Consider the following 24246-nt stretch of genomic DNA (forward strand, 5'->3'; position numbering starts at 1 on the left):
AAGCACCCTTTCTTTGCCAAGCATGTGCCGAAATTACAGATTACCAGAAGGAAGAAATGCCAGCATGCAGCATAAACCATATTGTACAAACAGTCTGGGCACTGTGAGCCATTTTTGAATCATTTGGGAAAAGTTCTATATTAGTGTAGAAGACTGTTGGGAATTTACCATGGAACTCTACTTTTGTTTATGTTTGAAATTTTCCTACTGAGTAAAGGATGAAATCTGAGCTTTTTAGTCCAAAATTTAAGATCAATCCTTCTTTCTAGTCTTATTTTCTATATTTCTAAGTATTAGTCTTTCACTTTGCCCCTTCACCAGCCAGACTAGTATATTCTCTCTCTCTGTAATTTACTTTTACATTCCTGTAGCTCTGCCTCTTAGAATGTTTCTTGAAATCTTTTTTGTTGTCTTTGGTGCCATGGCTTGAACCCAGGGACTCATACATGATTAACACGTGCTGTATCACTGAACAATTGCTTTAATCCTATCACTTTAATCCATTTCCATATCTTAGCTATCCTTGAAAGCTCAACTCAGGTTCTTCCTTTTCCATGATGTTTTCTCAGTAATTCAAACTCATGATGACTACTATTGTCCCCCGAAGAACTATATAATTTACCCTTATGTCTACATTTGGAATTTAATATATATTGTCTTGACCTGTAACTTTTTTATATGTAGACCTCATGTCTTTAACTAGATTATTTTTTTCAGCCAACCAGGTGTCTAACTAACCAACGGCCCCGCCCCCCCCCCCCCCGCCAAAAAAAAAAAAAAAGAAATTGAGTAGTATCTGTTAATCCTTTTATCTTTCATTCTTTTTTTCTTCTTCCTAATTTTAGCCTATTGGGTAGAAATTGTATCTCCCTGTTATATTTTTATTTTTGTATAGCAGCAAGGGCTATATTCAAAGCATAAAGTGGACTGTTACATTTCCCCACGGCCAATTTTCTACATTCCATTTCTATGCTTCCTGCTGAAGGAGGGCGAAGTTGGGGGATCCTTGTTGTTCCTTTTCTTTTTTTTTTTGTACCAGAGATTGAACTCATGGGCACTTGAACACTGAGCCACATCCCTTGCCCTATTTTGTATTTTATTTAGAGATTGAGTTGCTTAGTGCCTTGCTGTTGTGAGGCTGGCTTTGGACTTGCACTCCTCCTGCCTCAGCCTCCCAAGCCACTGGGATTACAGGTTGTGTGCCACCATGTCTAACTTGTTATTTTTTATTGGAGTTCCTAGTTAACTTGATTATTCTGTCCTTCATGACTCTTAACTACACTTTGTAGTTTCTTTGTGCTGTCTTATGAGTCATTTCCTCAAATCTTGTTTTCTCATTAACTCTTTAGCTTTTTCATTGGCTATTTAACTTAAGAGTTTTAGTGAGACCCTGTCTCAAAATAAAAAAAGAAAAGGTCAGAGGATAAAGTGCCTCAATAATAACAACAAGGACATCATCTCATCTCTGCCTTTGCATTCAATATTTTGTCACATACCATGGTTTCTCTGGAAAGCTCACACATTGCTGTAAGGATTTTAGTGAAAAAAGCAAATATCATTTTATAATATTATGAAAATGCTTTGACTTCATGGATCCTGTCATCCTCACTGTTGAGAATTGCTCAGCATAAGGTTGATAAGCATTCTAAGTCTCTATATGCAGGGGTTAGTGTTTGAAACTCAGTTATGCAGTTATGTCCCATTGGAAACCCCCAAGAAACTCTGAGAGTAGCTTTCTTTTCCATTCTGGCATTGTTTCACCTGGTTTTAAAACTAGGAATCCCCCCCCCTCCTTTTTTTTTCAAATTTAACCGTGAATCAAGTTTCTTTATTACTGTTATAATTCATCTAATATTTATAGATGAGTCTGTAGTGACGGATGATGGTGGTGACTTTCTACATCATATTGGCCCCCAGTTTTTGCCACAAATTCATGATTATGTATCTTATGTTTTGTCTTTACACTGTATCTAGCATCATTCAATACATACAATATAAACATTTGGGAACTTATGTTGCTTGAGATAAAGTAGAAATATAGTAGTGATCTATAAAAATGGATCTTACGCTATTTTAATGGCAGACTGAATCCTTACTCATATTTTTAAACAAGGTATCTGAAATAAAGGGAAATCTAAATAGTACCTAAAAAGGAGACAGGATTAAATATATAGCTAGATTAATTACAAGTGTTAGATAACAACATAGATTTTTTGGTAGATATTATAACATACTTTCTCTTGGAAAGATTCTCTTGAGATTTCTATTGAGCTCTCATCATTTCTGATTTTTCATTTAACTTTTTTCTTTTTTAAGGAATATGCTCTTTGTGGTTGGAATTTGAATAACATGCCTGTCCTGGAGCAATCTGTTCTTGCACATATTAATGTGGACATTTCTGGTATGAAGGTGCCATGGCTCTATGTAGGAATGTGTTTCTCTTCTTTTTGTTGGCACATTGAAGATCATTGGAGTTATTCCATTAACTACTTGCACTGGTATGTATGGTCTTCAGTATAGCATATGTACTTAGTGATTTTTTTTTTTTTTTGAGGCAGAAATGTGCTAGGGATCAAATCCAGGGCCATGCACAAGCTGAGCACCAATGTTCTACCATTCAACTCTATCTCAAGCCCTGATAATTATTATTTTTTTTAAGATTTAATAATAGTAGTTAATATATTAGGGAAAACTCACTTCAAAAGTATTTTCTACCCCAAAGTAGGAAAGTAGGATAGCATATTGGGGAGGAAAGGGGGAGGTGCCTCAGGTTGTCCCCTTGTAAAGTATGTGCACATAGTTTAATCTAAAATTGTAGCTGAAATGATGGTTATTTGGTATACATGAAAATTACTGATATTTTTTTTTTTTTTTTTTTTTTGGTGGTGCTGGAGATCAAACCCAGGACCTAATACATGCTAGGCAAGTCCCATATCTCTGAGCTATATCACCAACCCAGTTTTAATATATCTTGATAGGCAAAATATGGTGTTTAAAGCTCAAATATATAGTTCAAATATAATTTGAAGATATGACTAACCTTAAGTAGTTGAAATATTCAAATAATGTTTTTCTTTACAGTAACATTTTCCTTCAAATTGCCCAAGTTACATGTGCAGTCATTGAATTCATTTGATGAATTTTTTTTTGTATCTCACAGCTTTTATTTATTTACTTAGTTTCTTACCTACTATTTTGATATCTTAACTATGTGATATTTTTGTCTTCACTTAGAAGATAGTACTTAGATCACAGAATACAGTGGAAAACTAGTGATTTTCTTATTCCATTTCTGTGCTGTATAGTGTGATAACTGCTGGCCACATGTGGCTACTTAAATTAATTAAGAGTAAGTAAAATTAAAAATTTATTTTCTTAATTGCAGTAGCTACTTTTTTGTGCGCTATGATCATATGACTAGGGGTCGCTGTATTGGCTATCATAAACAAAATATTTTTATCATCTCAGTTTTATGGGGGAGAGTAGTGGTCTAGGGTTTCAGTGATGCCAAGTTTTTGGTCCATAGATTTATGGACAACCATATTCAATGTTTCAACAATTCCTAATCTTGGCTTTTTCTTTGGACAACAAAATTAAAGAAATACCTAGAAATAAATTAAACTTGCTAGAGTTATTCTAGAAGCCATTGACTTTTTATTTTGATCATTGTGGGGAGAATAGGAATGTCCAGTGGACTAGTGATTTAAGATAGCTCGTCAATATCATTTAGAACAGTGGTTTTCATGTAGTGTCTTTCCTGTTCAAAGATACTATTACCGATCTCCTTTGAAAAATTCATGTACTTAGAGTTGTTCCTATAATAGTGGTGATAGGAGGTAGTGCACCTACCTATTCATATACTTGCACTACTTCCTATTACAAATAATAGAACATATTTGTGAGGTGCTTGTCAGGATTCAGGGCTTTAATCTGGCCATGGAATGAGACATAGTTGATTATAATTTAGTGGGTTGATTCAGGCCCTGACTTCCTGGGAGCTATACTCTACCTGGCTAACAAGTTATTTCATTTGCTAGGGGGGAGCCAAAGACATGGTATGGTGTGCCATCTCATGCTGCAGAGCAACTGGAGGAGGTGATGAGGGAGTTGGCACCTGAGTTATTTGAATCCCAGCCTGATCTCCTACATCAGTTAGTCACCATCATGAATCCCAATGTGCTAATGGAGCATGGTGTACCTGTGAGTTTTTGTATCTCCCTTCAGTATTTTTAAAGTTATTTTAGCTCTTGATTGGAAAGAATCACATTTTTTTTGTACCTGGAAGTGAAAGATTCTGTTGTTTTCTAGCTAAATTAGGGAACAACTTACTTGAGTAAGAAGGGATGTGTTTTATTTTGATTTTTAATTTTTTTGTGGTGCTTGGGATTGAACCTAAGGCCTCATGTGCTAGGCCACCACTGAACTTCATCCTCAACCCAGTAGGAAAATTTTAAGATATGAATCATACTTTATATATAGCTACTTATTCAAACAGCCTTTGGTTTCAGCAAACCATTTTTTTCCTGGTTTGAACAAAAATCTTATTTTTTCTTATTATCCCTGTTTAGCTAGGATATAGGTATTTGAAGTGTTAGCTCTAGTGACTAATTCTTATCCTTGTTTTTTTATATATAAAGATTTTTTTAAATATTTATTTTTTAGATGTAGTTGTCAATACCTTTTTAATTAATTAATTTATTTTTTATGTGGTGCTAAGGATTGAACCCAGGGCCTTGTATGCACTAGGCTAGCACTCTACTACTGAGCAACAACCCCAGTGCTATTATGTAAAGATTTAACAGCTTTTAATACATGAGATAATGAAGTAAAAATATATTCTAAATAGTTTTTCTCCTTTAAACTTGTTTTGAAAAATGATTATTAACTTACTAAAACCTGATAAAATATAAATTAAATGTTTGTTACATAAAATTAAATATTTGTTATAACTTTAATGAGAAAAGTAGATTAACATTACTTTGTCCCTGAAGAGTAAATTTCTAATTGAATCTGTAACTTTTCAAGATACCCATAGTATTGTAAAACAAAGTAAGATTCAGGAAGACTAATTTGGGGCTTATTTTATAATGTATAACTTAATCAGTTTCCCAAAACTTATCTCAAGGTAGTAGAAAATTTCATGCTTTCATGGTATTTATAATAGATGAATAAAAAAAATTTCTATTAATTATAAAAAGTTTATTATGTTAGAAGACTAGTCATTCAGTGAGAGTAACATTTTCAGTTTCTTTTGGTTGCTAATTTTTATAAATTATAATGTATTATCAGTGACTATTTTAAGAAGGTAGAATTCTAGCTCTTTCTTAAACTTTAATTTTATTTTTGATATGCCTTAAGATAATGCTTTATTATTTTTAGGTTAGAAAGTGCTTCTGGATCTATGTGACTGATAAAATCTGTCTTCTTTTTGTTGTTTTATTTTTTTATTTTTTTTCATTTTTGTATTCCTGTTCTCAATTTGCATTTAGGTGTACAGGACCAATCAGTGTGCTGGCGAGTTTGTTGTGACATTTCCTCGTGCCTATCACTCTGGATTTAACCAGGGCTACAACTTTGCTGAAGCTGTGAACTTCTGTACTGCTGACTGGGTCTGTTCTATAGCAAGTGGCTGTTGTACGTCCACTAACACCCCTATAAAATGTAGCTTAGTTGTCATATTTGCTTAACTGGGTTCTGAGTAAGGTCTGTGACTATTTCAGTAGAAACTGGAGTGGCTCTTGTAATTTAGAAAGTTAAAAGTAGAGAGTCTATCACATTATTTGGAAGATTTTATGATTTTTTACTTCTCCTCTGTTCACTATTTTCCCCCATTCTGTTGAACTTTAAATGGACAGTCTGAGCCCTTTTTGAGGGAGTATATGGTTCCTTTAGACTTTGCTTTATCTGAGCACTTTGGAATCTTAAAATTTGTAAAGGACAATGTCAGTGATTGTTGCTCTGCTTTTGTATGAGATAGATATCAAAACATAATTAGTTATGGTTACATTATATCAATTTGGAAAAGACTGCATATTTATAATACTCACTCCCTGACTTCATTTTTCTTTTAGTAACGCTATTTTTTGATGCCTCTCAATGTTATGGGGAAAATTATTAAGTAATAGTGGATCTTATATTTTCTGTAGGTACCTTAATTTATTAAATTATATGATTAACCATAGAGAATTTTTGTTTTCTTGGCTAATGAATAAGATGAAATAAAAGCAGTCTTGTCTTATTTATTTAAATTTCTTTCCTTTTTGAGGGTAGGGGGTACTGGGAATTATACTCAGGGCATTCAATCACTGAGCCATATCCCCAGCCCTTTTTTGTATTATATTTAGAGACAGGGTCTCATTGAATTCCTTAGCACCTTGGCTGCTGGGATTACAGGTGTGCGACAACATGCCTGGCTTTAATTTGGTTTTGAGACAGGATCTTGCTCTGTTGCCCAGATTGTCCTCAAGTTCCTGGGCTCAATCAAGCTTCAGCCTCTAGAGTACCTAGGACTATACGTGTGTACATCATGCCTACCTTGTGAACAGTTGTATTTAAGTTCAGTAATTTTAAACTTCTTATTGTGCTTTGGAAACAGCATAATTTAGCGTGAACAAGACTAAATTTAGGTTTTGCCTTGAGCTTGAGCTTTATTTGTTTTAAAAAATTCAACTAATATTTATTGCCTGTTTTTTATTCACCTGGTACTTGGCTAGGTGTATGGTAGGAAGCAGGATGATTCAAGAGTTAGGGATTGTTTCTGCCTTTAACATGCTTACTGTAACTGAATTTGATCTTGAGTAGCTCTTAATTTCACTGGGCCTAAATTTTTTACCTGATATGTAATGTGCTAATAATTCATTGAATAATCTCAAGCAGGTCAAATGTTGTGGGTGAGGGTCCTTAATACTCTTTAGAAGAAGATAGTGATACAATGAAAAGTTAAAATAGGTTTATCTCTGGAATAAGGCAGTGAGACTAATTTTTATAAGCTGCAGTTCTATTTTATGTGAATTCCTTATAATAATTAAGAACTGAAATCTCCAGTTTTAATTTTTTAATTTTTGTTTTTTTCTATACTGGGGATTGAGCCCAGGGCCTTATGCATGCTAGACAAGCACTATACCACTGAGCTACATCCCTAGTCTTCATAGGTTGTTTTTTTCCCTATTTGCTCTTGTATTTTAGCTGTGTGAGAAATGTTTAAAAAGTAAACATTTAAGAATGAAGACATGAAAGAGTTGTATGTTTTTAATAGACAATATGACTCCTAATCATACATTAAAAATACATATTTTTGGAAGTGATTGTTTCTTTGAAAAGCATGCCTGATTCAGAGATAACCTCATGCTCTTTGAGTTCCCTGATTCCTCTCTGCCTTTCTCAAAAAGGAAGAGAATTTGAAAAGGTTTTTAAAGATTCTATTTCTTATTTTCTTTCTTTTATATTATAGTTTTAAAATACAAACAGAACAATTTTTAGCTATAAGAAAGAGGTTGAAGTTAGAGTGGGTGTGCAGGTGCATGGTGCAGTGTGTGGCTCGTATCATAATTTGATTTATACCTTGATCATTGTAGAAATTTGCAGAAATTACCTTAAAGAGTGTATTTTTTGTTGTTGTGGTTCTTTGTTTTGTGGTGCTGGGGTTCTAACCCAGATCCTCCAGCATGTTAAGGCCACGCTTTTCTGCTGAGCTATAAACTTAGTATTTGATTTATGAAAATTGTTCTTTTAGCCATTTATTTCATTATTATGGAAACAAAGTATTTAATCTCATTATTTCACTTTCTTGAATTTGAATTTCACTTTCTTGAATAGGCTGGTCGTTTTTAAAAGGATTTCTAGAAATGCAAAAATTTAAACTATTGTTTTTTTTTTTCTTACAAAAATATAAAAAGTTAGTGTGGAATGCTTTATAGTACTTACCCCCTTTTTCTTTCCATTTCTCTTTTTTTCTTCTAATTGCATCTGTTCTTTTTGTTCTAGGGCATCTAATCCTTTATGGCCTGAAATTTTACAGTTCTTTACTTATTTTTATAATACTTTAATTTTCTTATCAGAGTAGCCATGTTACACTGGTCTAATAGAGTTTGCTGCTTCATTTATATGCCAAGGAACCCTGCTTCTTTTTTTAACTTTATTTTTTATTAGTTCTAATCAGTTACATATGACAGCAGAAAGCCTTTCAATTCATTACACACAAATGGAGCACAACTTTTTATTTTTCTGGTTGAAGACGATGTAGAATCACACCACGTGCGCAGTCATACATGTACCTAGAGTAATGATGTTTGTCTCATTCCACAATCTTTCTTACCCGCATACCCCCTCCATTTCCCTCCCTCCCCTTGGCCCAAAGTTCCCCCCACCCCTCTACAACCCCCATTGTGGATTAGCATCCACTTACCAGAGAAAACATTTGGCCTTTGGTTTTTTGGGATTGGCTTACTTCGCTTAGCATGATATTCTCCAACTTCATCCATTTACCTGCAAATGCCATAATCTTATTCTCTTTTTATGCTGAGTGATATATTGTGTATATATACCACAGTTTCTTTATCCATTCATTTATTGAAGAACATCTAGGTTGGTTCTTCAGTTTAGCTATGGTGATTGTACAGCTATAAACATTGAAGTGACTGCGTCATTGTAGTATGCTGTTTTTAAGAAGAATGGGATAGCAGGGTCTAATGGTGGTTCCATTCCAAGTTTTCTAAGGAACCTCTATACTGCTTTCCAGATTGGTTGTACCCATTTACATTCCCACAAGCAATGTATGAGTGCGCCTTTTCATATCCTCATATCCTCGCTAACATTTACTGTTGTTTGGAACCCTGCTTCTTGATGTACACAATAAGAAGAAAATTAGCATGTTAGATCCAAAGTTTAGCATCTCAAATTATGGAAATTTTCTGTGGGATGGGCCTTTGAAATTCTAACTGGTTCATAGCATGCTTATTTATAATCCCCTCTTAGATGGGATTTTTATTCTGTCTTATTTATGTTAAAAAGGAAGATTTGAAGGATAAGTAATGATTCCATACTGGAATATGTTATAAGTAAGTAATTAATTTGGAAATCTCTTGTTTTTAGTTGCCTATTGGACGTCAGTGTGTAAATCATTACCGCCGGCTAAGGCGTCATTGTGTCTTTTCACATGAGGAGCTCATTTTCAAGATGGCAGCAGATCCAGAATGCTTAGATGTGGGGCTGGCTGCTATGGTCTGCAAAGAATTGACTCTTATGACTGAAGAAGAAACACGTTTAAGGGAATCTGTTGTACAAATGGTGAGTTTCCTGAACACATCCTATATAGTTTTTCTTTTTTCTACATTTCTTGTATTTGATATTACTTATGGAATAAGAAAAAAACTGAACCTATGAAAAGAGTTCCCTTTAGGTGTTGAACACAGAAGTCACTAATTTTGAAAGTTTTATATTTTTATCATCTCTAACTTTTTAAAATTAGAATTCTATCAGGTTGAATTCCTTAGGTATGTATTTATCTTTTTAAATTTTCTAAGCTGACTGTGGTGGTACATACCTGTAATCCCAACTATTCATGAGGCTAAGGTAGGAGGATCACAGTTCAAGGTCAGCCTGGGCAACTTAGTGAGACCGTGTCTCAAAATTTTAAAAAGGATTGGGAGTATAGTTCATTGATAAAAGCACCCCTGGGTTCATGCCTAGTTACCCCCCAGCAAAATCCCACATATAGTGTTATTTTTTTTTAGACAAGAAAATTCAATTCTTTTTCCCCTAGCCTTACATTTGATAAAAGTTACATTTTTTAGTGATTACATTAATCTATCTTTCCTCCTTGTAAGTAATTTAGTAATTTAATGAATAGGGAAGACTGAAAAACCAAGAGTTTGTCGCCTATCCTCCCCTCAACCCCCTAATACTGGTGATTGAAATGAGGGCCTCTTGCATGCTAGGTAAGTGTTCTATCACAGAGTTACATTCAGCCTTTTCTAGAAATTTTATTTTGAGACAGGATCTTATACTATATTGTGCATGTTGACCTTAAAGTTGGGATCCTCTTGCTTCAGCTTACTGAATATATAGAATTATAAGCATGTGCCACCATGCTTGGCAAGGATTAAGATTTTGAATGCTTAGAATAAATTAAACATTTGAAACATTGAAATAAATGAGAAAAATCTGTATCATTAGCCTCATATTGGCCCATTCTCCGTAATCTTTCCTAAATAGCTAGCGTCTACTATGCTGTCTCCTCCCCCTGCCCTTTTAGTATTGGGGATCAAATTCAGGGCCTTGTACATGCTACGGAAGTGCTCAATCACTGAGCTGCATCCCAGCTCTCCCTCCTGCTTTTATAATATCACTCTTTCCTCTTTGCCTGATATTCTATCCCCACTTTAAAAACAGTTCTGTTGAGGTGTAATTGATATGCAGTAAGTTACACGTTTAATATATACAATTTGATAAAGTTTGATTCTCTCTGTGTCCAAGAAAGTGTTGCCGCTGTCAGTATAATGAATATAGGGCTGGAGTTGTAGCTTAATGGTAGGGTAGAGTGTTCGCCTTGCATGTGGAAGACACTAGGTTTGATCCTCAGCACAATATAAAAGTGAAATAAAGATATTGTGTCTATCTACAACTAAAAAAAATATTTAAAAAAAAGATTGTGAATATATCTATCACCTCTAAAAGTTTCCTCATGTCCCTTTGTGTTCCGTTTCTCTTGCCTCATGCCATCCTACCCCAAACCCACTAATCTTTCTTTAGGTTTTTATTAGAGTTTAACTTACATTGAATCACACAATTCCTACAATTTGTGTTTTTGTCTTGTGTTTTTTGTTTTTGTTTTTTTGAAATAGGGTCTCAATATGTTTCCTATACTGGTCTAGAACTCATTGGCGCAAATGATCCTCCAACCTCAGGCTTCCAAGTAACTGGGACTATAGGCATATGCCATTGTGCCCATTTATCTAGCTTCTGTCACTCTGCTTAATTCCTCTGCAATTCATTCATGTTGTTGCATATATATGTATATAGCTGAGTAGTTTTTCACTGAGTGGATGTACCACGAAGGTTATTCATTCACTTGTGAATATCCATTTGGATTGTTTCCAGATTTTGGCTGTTAATGTTTTAAACTGCTCTAGACATTTGGGTGCAAGATTTTGTACAGATATATGCTTTCATTTCTCTTGGATAAATAGTAAGAGTGGAATGGTTGAGTCACGTAGTATGTGTATGTTTTAATTTTTTTTTCCAAACAACTGCCAAACCGTAAAGTGGTAGTAGTATTTTACATTTCCACCAGCAGTGTATGAGAGTTCCACTTGCCTTACATCCTCACTGATACTTGGTATGGTTAGTTTTTTTAACTTTAGACATTTTGATAGGTTTGTAGTGGTATTCCATTGTGATTTTAATTTTAATTTCCCTAATGTATAATGATGTTTATCATTTTTAAGTATACTTATTTGCCATGTATGTATCTTTTGCTCAATTTATAATTAGGGTGTTTTATTATTGAATTTTTCAGAGTTCTTTATATATTCCAGATACACATTCTATGTCAGATATGTGATTTGAAAACATTTTCCTCTGGTCTGTACTTGGACCTTTTATTTTCTTAATAGTATCTTTTTGAAGAATAGACGTTCTTCATTTTTATGAAGTTTAGCTTTGTTTTTCTTTTATGGGTTGGACATTTGGTTGTATCTAAAAAACCAACCCAAAAAACCCCAGTCTTTGCCTAACCCAAAGTCACAAAGATTTTCTCCAATGTTTTCTAGAAGTTTTATAGTTTTAGCTTTCATATTAAGGAATTTGACTTATTTCAGTTTAGTTTCGTATGTGGAGCAAGGTATGGATCAAAGTTTATTTCCTTGTATACATCACTTATTCTTTCAGGTTCACTTAGTGTAGGATACTAATTTGAGATCTCCTTTTTTTTTTTTTTTTAAGAAGAATAGATATTTAATAGGTAAAACGAAAACAAAAACAAAAAAACTGGTATGTTGTGCAGACATTTTATTTTTTTACATACCTGAGATGCTTAACAATAGAAATTTATTTTCCTTTGAATGAAATCAAGTTTTTTTTGAAAGTAACACTTCAATTTGGGAAGTTTGTTTAATCAAAAAATTAAGAAGTTTGTATATCCAAATTTATTTCAAATGATGAATGATATATATTGTAAGATTTGAAGGATCTTGAGAGGATTGAGTATAGGTTTAAGCTAAGGGAAAATGATATAGTAATTTGGATCTGAAAAATAAAACTGATAGTTTCACTTTTTTAATAGGCATATATGGGAAAATATCAATGAATCAAAATATAAAGCTGACATAGTGAAAATATTATTACCACAAAATATTCAAAGCTCATTATTTTAAGAATTTACGTTAGCTTAGAGAACTAAATGGCTAGATTTCTTTTTTCTAGTTGTTTGAATTACCTATGATAGAAATAAGAAAAACACAATATACAAGTTGATTTTTACAAAACTTTACTTTTTTGAAGATGTATGACAGTTTGCTTGGTAATTAATATTCCTACTTTAAAATATTCCCTTTATACCTTTGTTCTTAAAATTTGATTTTATTGTACTTTTTTAAAAAAAATGAATTCCTTTTCTATTTATGAGAGTCTTAATTTTGAAATTTAAATATATTGGGTATTGGGTTGAGACTCATCTTCTCACATTTCACATTAAACCTGAGGTTTTTTTGTTTTTGTGTGTGTTTGTTTGGGTACTAGGGATTGAACCCAGTGATCCTTTGCCACTGAGCTATGTCCCTAGCTCTTTATATTTTTTATTTTGGGACATGGTTTCGCGAAGTTGCCTAGGGCCTAAGGTACTGAGCATGGCCTCAAACTTGGGTTCCTCCTGTTTCAGCCTTCCAAGTCTCTGGGATTATAGGCATGGCACTGCTGTGCCCAGCTAACCTGAGTTTTGATGGTGCGTTATTTTTTATTTTTTATGATAAATTGAATACACATCACATTTCCTGATCCGCTGTCATATTATTTGTGACACTTTCATCAAATTTCTTTATAGACCCTTTTCCTTTAAATTTACCTTCCTCTTAAGCTTTGCTCCAGGTACTTCTGCCATTTCATTGCATTATGTATTATCTTGAGATACATGTTTTTCCTCACATTTGCTCTACTCTTTTCTCCAGAGTCTCGGATCACCTTGCCTATCCTTTTCCTCAAATTATCTTTTTTCTTATCTCCTCAGCTGCCAGTGTTTGCAGGGTCAACCTTTGATCTTTTGTTTCCCCTTTTTTGCTACTTACTTTTCAAGGAATTGTCATCCATTAGGATTTGTTTTTGTTTTTGTTTTGGCACTGAGCATTGAATCCAGAGGCACTTGACACTGAGCTACATCCCCAACCTGTTTTTTATTTTTTATTTTGAGACAGGATCTCGATAAGTTGCTGAGGTTGGCCTTGAACTTGTGATCCTCCTGCCGCAACCTCTTGAGTCAACAGAATTATAGGTGTGAACCACTTTGCCCACCTTTGTCCATTAGGATTTTATCTCTCTTTAAAGTATTAACTTGAGGTTTTAGTTTTTAACTTGTAATGTTTCCTCCTATTTTATGAAAACACAGGAATTGTTACTTTGAAAGAGGCAACATAAGCTAGGTGCAGTGCTGCATGCTTGTAATCCCAGCCACTTGGGAGACTAAGGCAGAAGAATCACAAATTCAAAGTCAATATTATCAATTTAGGAAGACCCTATCTCAATTTTATTAATGTTTTGTCTATTTTTTCCAATTGTTTCTTTCGTTTCAATTTTATTGATTTCAGCTCTTGATTTTAATTATTTCTTGCCTTCTACTGCTTTTGCTGCTGATTTACTCTTTTTTTTTTTCTAGGGCTTTGAGATGTAGTGTGAGGTCATTTATTTGTTGACTTTTTCTTCTTTTAAGGAATGAACTCCATGCAATGAATTTTCCTTAGTACTGCTTTCATAGTGTCCCAGAGATTTCATATGTTATGTCTGTGTTCTCATTTACCTCTAAGAAATTTTTAATCTCCTCCTTTATGTCTTCTGTAACCCATTGTTCATTCAGTAGCATATTGTTCAGTCTCCATGTGATACAGAATTTTTTATTCTTTATTTTGTCATTGATTTCTAATTCCATTTTGATCTGATAAAATGCATGGTAGTATCTCTACTCCTTTGTATTTGCTAAGAGTTGCCCTGTGGCATAGTATATGGTCGATTTTTGAGAAGGATCCATGTGCTGCTGAGAAGAAAGTGTATCTGCTTGATGCTGGTTGATATATTCTATATATGTCAGTTAAGTCTAAGTTATTAATTGTGTTGTTGAGCTCTGTAGTTTCTTTATTCAACTTTTGTTTGGAAGATCTGTCCAGTAGTGAGAGAGGTGTGTTAAAGTCACCCAAGATTATCGTGTTGTGGTCAATTTGATTCTTGAATTTGAGAAGAGTTTGTTTAGTGAACATAGCTGCACCATTGTTTGGGGCATATGTATTTATGATTGTTATATCTTATTGGTGTGTGGTTCCCTTGAGCAGTATGTAATGTCCATCTTTATCCCTTTTGATTAACTTTGACTTGAAGTCTACTTTATTTGATGAGTATGGAGACCCCTGCTTGCTTCTGCAGTCAATGTGAGTGGTATAATTTTTCCCAACCTTTCACCTTCAGTCTGTGTATGTTTTTTCCTATCAAATAAGTCTCCTGTAGGCAGCATATTGTTGGATCTTTTTTTAATCCAGTCTGCTAGCCTATGTCTCTTGACTGGTGAGTTTAAGCCATTAACATTTAGGGTTACTATTGAGACATGGTTTGTATTTCCAGCCATATTTGTTTATTTTTGTTATTTTTTTTTGTTGTTGGTTTTCTTCTTTGATTAGTTTTTCTTTTAGTGTACTACCTCCCTCTGCTGGTTTTCATTGTTTTTCATTTCCTCTTCATGAAATATTTTGCCAAGGATATTTTGTAGTGCCGGTTTTCTAGCTGTAAATTCTTTTAACTTTTGTTTATTGTGGAAAGTTTTTATTTCATCTTCAAATCTGAAGCGTAGTTTTGCTGGATACAAGATTCTTAGTTGGAACCCATTATCTTTCAGAGTTTGAAATATGTTGTTCCAGGATTTTCTAGCTTTCAGGGTCTGTGTTGAAAAATCTGCCATTATCCTAATTGGTTTACCCCTATAGGTAATCTGATTCCTTTCTCTTGTGGCTTTTAAAATTCTCTCCTTATTCTGTGTGTTGGGCATTTTCATTATAATGTATCTTGGTATGGATCTGTTGTGATTTTGCACATTCGGTGTCCTGTAGGCTTCTTGGATTTGGGTTTCTGTTTCATTCTTTATGTCTGAAAAGTTTTCTGATATTATATCATTGAACAGATTGCTCGTTCCTTTGGTTTGGATCTCTATGCCCTCCATTATCCCAATAACTCTTAAATTTGGTCTTTTTATGCTATCCCATATTTCTTGGATGTTCTGCTCATGGTTTCTTATCATTTTTGCTCTGCTGTCTATGTTCCTTTCAAGATGATATTCTTTGTCTTCGATGTATGATGTCCTATCTTCTAAGTTGTCTAGTCTGCTGGTGATGCTCTCATTTGTGTTTTTAATTTGTTTTATTATTTCTTTCATTTCAAGGATTTTTTTTTATAACCTCTATCTTCCTATAGAGGTGATCTTTTTGCTTCCTTCTTCGATTTGTTTATGTAGCTCATTGTCAAAGTGATCTTTCACTGTCTGTATTTGTTGTCTAATGTTTTCTTTGAGATTCCAAAACATCTGAATCATGTAAATCCTGAAGTCTTTCTCTGTCATTTTTTCTGCTGTTTCTGTTAGTTCTTCTAATGATGTGTTGTCTTGAATTGTTTGTGCTACTTTCTTCCCTTGTCTTTTCATATTGCTCAAGTTTCTTTCCTGCTCTGTGAGACTGGTGTGTTATTGTTTTTACCCTATAGATTTGTAGTGCTCTTGTATAGTTCCAAGATCCCTCCTTTGTGGGGAAGGACAATGTTGACAGTTCCCAATATCAACAATACATCACCTGTTCAGTCACAGATCTGCTCTGGTAGCCATGCCCACCAAAAGATGGCGAGAAAGGTTTTCCAAGATGGAATCGCAGGTGTGCTCAAACTGCAGGCTTTGGGACTGGAGTCTTGGAAGACCCTGTCTCAAAATAAAAAATAAAAAGGGCTAGGAATGTAGCTCAGTGGTAGAGCACTCTTGGGTTCAGTCCAGTCCCTAGTACCACACCAGAAAAAAAGAAAAAGAAAAAAAAAGAGGCCATGTGCCCATCATTTGTAGTCTCTTCCTATATGATAATTACTGGGGATTGGACCCAAGGGTGCTTTATCACTGGTTTACATCCCCAGCCCTTTTTATTTAACTTTATTTTTTGAGACGGAGTCTGCCTAAGTTTAAGTTGCCCAGGCTTGCTTCAGACTTGCAATCCTTCTTCCTCAGCTTCCTGAGTTGCTGGGTTTATGGATGTGCTCTGCCATGCTTGGCCCATATACTTATTGTTGCATATAGTTGTCATCTCACTTTTCTCACCTGAAAATACTATATCTCCACTGCTTGCACCCTTTTACAAACTATTTTCCTTTCTTAATTGTGCACTAAGTGCCAGGATCAATATAATTAAAAAATTGGTATAGATTTGACTCGTCCATTTCGTTCATATTTAAGAGATAACTTTTTGTTTTTTTAAATACTTTTTTAGTTGTTGATGGACCTTTATTTTATTTATTTATATATGGTGCTGAGAATCGAACCCAGTGCCTCACACATGCTAGGCAAGCACTCTACTCCACCCAGCCCTCTCTTATCTTATTTAAGGTTTTTTTGTTGGTGTTGCTTTGACAGTGTCTCTTATCACTCTCCTCACCCCTCTTTTTTCTTATTGCTATGTCATCCTGGTTCAATTCCATAAGTTTCTCGTCTGGATTATTCAAAGTAGCCTTTTAATTAGTATCTCTGCCTTTCTTCTTCTCTCTTTTTGTTTCTGATAATTTATGATTTTTCAAAACATTCTCAGGAATGTGTAAGTTTTGGAGTATGTTAGAATATATTTTAAGAAAAAATTGTTTGTTAGAAAATTTGGAGAAATGGGGGTTAGGAAGATACATTGGGTTCTTTACTACATAACTTATCTGGTCCCTTAATATCCTTGTGCTAACAGTTTATCTCTAAAGTGTTAAGGACATAATCTATGGCATTATCCAAAAAAGAATTTGGCATTTAGGGTGTCTTTTAGGATTAGTAGTCCTTGGAGTATACACTTTGTGTATACACTTTGCCAAATGGCGTAGAATTTTTTGAAGCAGCCAGAAATCTTATTAGTTGCCAAATTATCAGGTTTCAATCTTGTTTAAATGAAAATAAAAATTGCTGTTATAGCAAAATTGGGTTTACAAGTGCTTTTCTCAAATAAGCAGAAACCATAAAGGGAACTCTTGTGTAATAAATGCAAGTGTTTGTATAATACACTTCATATGCTGTTACTTTCTATTTGATTTAACTTTCTTCTGTTGACATCTTGTTGAAGTATTTTGATTTTTATAATTCGGTAATTTTATACTTCCTTGTCCTTGCATATGTTTGTACACATCAGTGTTATTTTCAGATTACTAATTTATTTGGTTCAAGTTACTGGAGCAGTAATTTTTAAAAAGGTTAATCTTTTTATTATTTTAAAGAGAAGATAAAACCACATAAAACCTGTGTTCTGTGTGTATCTTCATGAATTATGTGGTAAAACTTCTTTTCATCATCATTCAGGTCAAGAAAGAAAAGTCAGCTACCCCCAAAACTGACAAACTTATATTTCTTGACCTGACAACCTTGCATTTCTTAACCTCCCAATTAAAATTTCCTGTCCCTCAAAAAACTATCTTGACTTTTGTAGTAATTATTTCCTTGCATATTTGTATAGTTTTATCACTCAAACATATATTATTCAACACACAAAGTTTAAGTTTTGCACAGTTTTAAAGATCTAGTCATCTCCAGTACCATTAAAAAAAGTAGCCATGTTTTAGGGAGCATTTTTATGTCATACCATTGTACCTTCCATATTTATGCCTTAAATTGGAGATTTATCTGTAGAAAAACACAATTTAAGTTCTTTGCTTTAAAGACTAGAAAGACTTGATCTGGTGACATAAATTATATTTCAGGGTGTTTTGATGTCAGAAGAAGAAGTGTTTGAACTTGTTCCTGATGATGAGCGACAGTGTTCAGCATGCAGAACTACATGTTTTCTTTCTGCTCTCACGTGCTCCTGTAATCCTGAGCGGCTTGTATGTCTCTACCATCCAACCGATTTGTGTCCCTGCCCCATGCAGAAGAAATGTCTTAGGTATCCAAAAGGAATTTGTAAAACTTATATTACCTTTTAAACAACAACAACAATTCTTAATGTTGTTCTTAATTATTCCCTTCCCTGACCCTAAACTGCTCATAATTTTTTTTTTTTTTTGGTACTAGGGATTGAACTCAGGGGCGCTTTACCACTGACCTGACAACCTTACACCACCCTTTTTGTATTTTATTTAGAGACAGAGTTTCGCTAAGTTACTTAGGGCTACTAGGTTGCTGAGGCTGGCCTTAAACTCACGACCCTCTGCCTCAGCCTCCCAAGCTGCTGGAATTAAAGGCGTGTGCCGCAGTGCCCAGCTGTTAACAACTTCTGTATTCGCTTTCCTACTTGAGGTTCATTCTTTTAAAGTTGGCCCTAAAAGTGGAAGCTAAAATTAGTGGTTTTTTACTACTTAATTCCATATGTTCCTTGTTTTTCTCTGCATTAAAGCTGTGGCCTTTTTTTTTTTTTATTGTTTCCCTCTCTCTTCTTTGAAACCCAGGTCTCCCTTTATTGTCCAGGCTGGCCTTGAACTTTCGATACTCTTGTCTCAGTCTCCTAATAACTGGGATTATAGGCCTGCATCACCACACCTGGTTCAGTTTCGCTTAATGTGAACCAAGATTCCATTCCCTTGGCCATTGTACTTTTCTTAAGCTGATTGTACTTAAAATTTAGTTTGTTTTCAAGTTGTTGGATTTTGAAGTTTTTATTTGTGTGTGTTTGTGTATGTCTGTTTCTTTCTTGTTTTTTTGTAGATATCGCTACCCACTAGAAGACCTCCCTTCTCTTCTTTATGGTGTAAAAGTCAGGGCACAGTCCTATGACACCTGGGTCAGTCGAGTTACAGAAGCATTATCTGCTAACTTCAGCCACAAAAAAGGTTAAGTTTCCTTCTTTTGTATAGTATACTGAAATCACTGTCACTTTTAAAGAGGCAAAAGTTTTAAGGATGTTTTTGTTTTGAGACTAATGGGTTAGTTGAATATAGGCTTAATTTTGTACTTGAGAATCTTCATTTAAATGAAGAAACTGACAAAATGGAACAGATAACTTGGAGTAGATATATATTTGGTGGAGCCTTTGCTAACCAGTGGATCAACACCGAAGGCTTTTTTGAAAATGAAGTAACCTTATCTGAGAGAAGTCATCTATAGGCATTTGGAATGGGCACCTGATCAGAAGTTTTTATTGCATTGGAGAGATTTTCATAGCTGCAGTTACATTTCTACTAGTAAGTTGATGACTCACTTGAGTGAGATTAGTGAGGATTTTAGAATGGTTTTGTCAGTGATCATAGCATATGGCTTTTTATTTATTTTTACAGATTTGATTGAATTGCGAGTAATGCTGGAGGATGCTGAGGATAGAAAATACCCAGAGAATGATCTCTTTCGAAAACTCAGGGATGCTGTAAAAGAAGCTGAGACTTGTGCTTCTGTGGCTCAGCTGCTTCTGAGCAAAAAACAAAAACATAGGTAAACCTAAAAAGAGTTTGATTTTCCAGTGGTTTCCTGTTTCTCTCAGATTAAAAGCCAGAGTTTTAACTGGCCTATGAAATCCTATGTTATCACTGACCTCTTATGGCCACGTCTTACCCAGTAGTGCCTGGGTCTTCTGCTATTCCTTCTCTCCCTCCCTCAAATTGTCAGAAACTTTAAAAACTGTAATAGTATAAGTTAGTTGTAAATAGCTGTATCAGGAAGACAGCAGACAGACCTGCTGGGTTCAATGCTGGAAATCAGCACTGAAGTTATATAGTATCTATGGGACAAAGACCTACCTGTAGCCAGGAAAATAATTTTTGAAGACCCACTAAGTTTATTTTATATTCATTTGTATCTGAGGGAATTAACAGCATGTGCAGTTTATGACCTAGCGTTCTCTTCCTTCTTAGACATGTTTAATGACTTTTCAGATGAGATTTGTGAAACATGGTCCACAAGTCCACAAGCTTACGAAAATATGAAAGTTTACTTTTTCAAAAAGGTAGATGAGGGGCTGGGGATGTGACTCAAGTGGTAGCGTGCTTGCCTAGCATGTGTGAGGCACTGGATTCAATTCTCAGCATCACATAAAAACAAAAATAAAGATATTGTGTCCACCTAAAACTAAAAAATAAATATTAAAAAAAAGGTAGATGAAGCAGATGCCTGTGGATAATTGGAAAGCAGTAGTATTGTTTTCTTATGTGGAGGGAAAACCCAGAAAAAACAATATATCACTTATCGAAGAAGAAAAGAACATACTTAGTTCAAGACCATCCACCCTAAATTGATAGCAGCTAATTGATTCATTCATTCAGGTCCCAAATTCAAATTTCTTAACAACATAGATCAGGAATATTTAATAACACAGGATCTGAATAAAGTATTTTGAGTTTGGGTAACTTCATAATCTCTTTTTTATTAGAACTGTTAGCTTTACTAAAGGGGGTGATATATATTATTTCACATTTTTTCCCTCAAAAACTCTCCTTTTTTGTTCCACTCTAGAGCATTATTGGTGTTCTTCATACATACCAGGCATGCTCTTGCATTCTCACTTCTCTTCACTCAGAGTTCTCTTTCCACCATATCCAGGTGCTTGTTCTTGTACTTCTTTTAGGTCTTTTAAAACTATCACTTTTAGGCCAGGTATGGTGGCATATACCTGTAATCCCAGTGGCTTGGGAGACTGAAGCAAAAGGATTGTGAGTTCAAAGCCAGCCTCAGCAAGTTGGCAGGGCCCTAAGCAACTCAGTGAGACCCTGTTCTAAATACAACACAAAAAATAGCTAGGGATGTGGCTCAGTGGTTAAGTGTCCCTGGGTTCAATCCCCAGTACTCCAAAAAAGAAGAATCACTTTCTTGGACAGGCCTTTTCTCATAGTCCTATATGAAATTGCAACCCTATCCTTTCCTACTTTGTTTTTATTCTAACTCTGTCACCTTTTGATACACCAATTTATTTATTTAATGTCATTTCTTCCATTCTCTCTCTAGGTGGGTGGGGGGTGGTGGTGGTGAGCACTGGGAATTAAACCCAGAGGCACATCCCCATTTGTTCATGGACCTTTATTTTATTTACTTATTTAATAAGTGGTGCTAAGAATTGAACCCAGTGCCTCACACATGCTACAAAGCACTCTACCACTGAGCCACAACCTCAGCACCCCCAGCTCTTTTTAATTTTTTATTTATTTATTTATTTTTTTCTTTTTTATTTTTTGAGACAGGGTCTTGTTAAGATGTTTTGAGCCTTGCTAAGTTATTGGTCTGGCTTTGAACTTGTCATTTTCCTGCCTCAGCCTTCTGAGTTGCTGGGATTATAGACTATGCCACCACACATGTCTATCTCCTCCATTCTTCCCTCTCTCCACCAGAATGTCAAAGATTTTGATTTTCATTGCTATATTTCTTGTGCTTACAAATATAGCATACAGCAGGTGCACAGTAAATATTTGTAAATAAATAAATGATACTACAGGCTAAAGGCAGGTGGCAGCAAAGAGTAATCTTGATGGATGTGGAAGAGGCTGTGCTTGGTTAAGAAGCATAGAAGGGTTATGCCTGATTTAATGCAATTCATATGCATTAACTTTTCTGTAGTATTATTTCATAGTCATTCCAACATATCCCTTATATCTGAATAGCTTTTGTCTATAATACTTCACATTGAGTTCTAAATTACTTTGTGAAGTTTTGTTTTGTTTTTTTAAACCTACCAATTTATCAGAGAATCTAATTTTGATTTAGAGATAGGGTTTTGCTACATTGCTTAGGGCCTCAGTTGTTAAGGCTGACCTCAAACTTGTGATCCTCCTTCCTTGGCCTTCCAAGTTGCTGGGAATACAGGAATGTACTACTGTGCCTGTCTCTTAAGAGACATTGCCCAGTAGATCTTACCTTGTCACTAAATGATCATTGAATCCCTTGGGGAATCTAATAAAAGCTTAGGGAACCTTTTAGAAAAGTGCATGTACACACAAGATTTTGAAACAATTTCAGGTGATTTGTTATTCTAAGGCAGGTTAAAGGCTCTTGTTTCAGATTGTAAACATTTTAACATACAGGATTTAGTTTTATTAATAAACTTAACATGGGTGAATTTATTTAATGTTGGAGATATTTAGCACTTACAGATTGGAAGAAATGTGACTTGGAGTGTTGAATCTTAGAATCATTAACTGAAGAGCTTAAAATTTTATTTTGAAGTGATTACCTTTATAATGGATTCTAACACCAGGATTCTAAGATTGCTTAGGTTCGAGTTCTGAATAGAGTAAGAGCCCTATTTTATATCAGAATGACTGAGTTATTCTTATTTATGGCTCAATATTATTTCACAACAGGCAAAGCTCAGATGGTGGGAGGACTAGGACCAAACTGACAGTAGAAGAATTGAAAGCCTTTGTCCAACAACTATTTAGTCTTCCATGTGTCATCAGCCAAGCTCGACAAGTAAAGGTGAAGTGTAAAATTCTTTTCTTGAGTAGTATCCTTTGTAATATGGACAGCTATTTTGGTTTAACAAAATTGTATGTCTGTTTTTTTTGTTCTGTTGGCTTCTTTTCTTATATATATACTGTTATTTAAGGTTATTTAGTAGGCAGTTTCTTAGTTTTATTCTTAGCCTTCATACCTTTTAACATTCTGGAACTAAGTAAACTAAAAAAATATTTTAATATTAAATTTGGGTCAGAGCTTCTATACATTTATTTATGTATTTATTTATTTTTGGTATCAAGGAGTGAACCCTTGGGTGCTTAACCACTGAGCCACATCCCTGGTCCTTTTTATTTCTATTTTGAGACAAGGTCTTTCTAAGTTGCTTAGAGCCTTGCTAAGTTGCTGAGGCTTGCTTTGAACTTGCAGTCCTTTTGCCTCAGTCTCCCCAGTTGCTGGTATTACAAACATGCACCACTGCACCTGGCTGAGACTTTATTTAAATAAAGGTAACTGAAACACAGTAAATTGGTTTTAAAATTTGAGAATAGCAGGAAGTTTCTAATACACATGAGCTTTTAAAAATACAGAGCTCTGAAATTATTCAGGTGCCAATGATTTAATGAATATGTAAAATCTCAAAAGTATGTTAGTTTGTATGTTTTGTAATATTTTGATAGTTTTTGTGTTTGGGAAGTGGCTAGGATGTTTAAAATAGCTCTTAAGAAGGCCATCAACTTGTAAAATCTAGTATAATTTATGATCTTACTTCATTTCATAGAACATTTTCATTTTGGTAGTTAGCTACTTTCTTTTTTCAAGGGCTTTTTTCTGTAATCAATTGTGATACCACACATTCCTTCTTTTACTTCTCTTTGTTGTTTTTTTTCACTAGTAAGTGTTGGAGTGTATTAGGAGTCTCAGTCATTTTTTTTTTCTTTTTGGTACCAGGGATTGAACCCTGGGGTGCTTAACCACTAAGCTACATCCCCAGTGCATTTGGTATTTTATTTAGAGACAGGATATCACTGAGTTGCTTAGGGCCTCATCAGCCATTTCTTTACTCTAGGTGTAACCTCTCCTGATATCTTCTTGTTTTGTCGAGTGTCATTAAATGTTTTCTGCAACTGGTTGATTCCCAGATCTCCAGCTTTCACTGTATTTCTTTTCTACAGATTTTGTATATTCAGATGCATACTCTACATTTCTTGGCAGACTAATAGATATCTGAAAAACATTTTAATTAGTCAAATGAATCAAAATCCTTGATTCCTTTATATTCCTATACTCCATGTCCAATCTCTAAATAAGTGCTGCAATTACCTCCAAAATATATCCCACAGTGAACCATGTTTTTATCATGATCTCTGATTAAAATTGCTCTAGTATCATCATTGCTTGAAATTGCTCTGTGGCAGTTACATCTGTGTCTTGTATTACCACAATAGCCTCCTAGCTGCTTTCTCTTCTGCTTT

General features: G+C 34.6%; 1 protein-coding gene across 1 annotated transcript in view; it reads left to right on the forward strand.

The window, feature by feature from the left end:
* Kdm5a (lysine demethylase 5A) overlaps positions 1-24246 on the forward strand; it is an 86128-nt gene that overhangs the window by 26870 nt on the left and 35012 nt on the right. The window contains exons 11-18 of the mRNA XM_026410953.2: positions 2317-2498; positions 4038-4200; positions 5490-5609; positions 9091-9285; positions 18163-18344; positions 19103-19227; positions 19672-19822; positions 22678-22792. Of these exons, the coding sequence (XP_026266738.2) occupies positions 2317-2498; positions 4038-4200; positions 5490-5609; positions 9091-9285; positions 18163-18344; positions 19103-19227; positions 19672-19822; positions 22678-22792 (1233 nt within the window). The remainder of the gene's footprint in view (positions 1-2316; positions 2499-4037; positions 4201-5489; positions 5610-9090; positions 9286-18162; positions 18345-19102; positions 19228-19671; positions 19823-22677; positions 22793-24246) is intronic.

The sequence above is a fragment of the Urocitellus parryii genome, chromosome 5 (genome assembly GCF_045843805.1).
Source record: "Urocitellus parryii isolate mUroPar1 chromosome 5, mUroPar1.hap1, whole genome shotgun sequence".
In the NCBI taxonomy this organism is placed as follows: domain Eukaryota; kingdom Metazoa; phylum Chordata; class Mammalia; order Rodentia; family Sciuridae; genus Urocitellus; species Urocitellus parryii.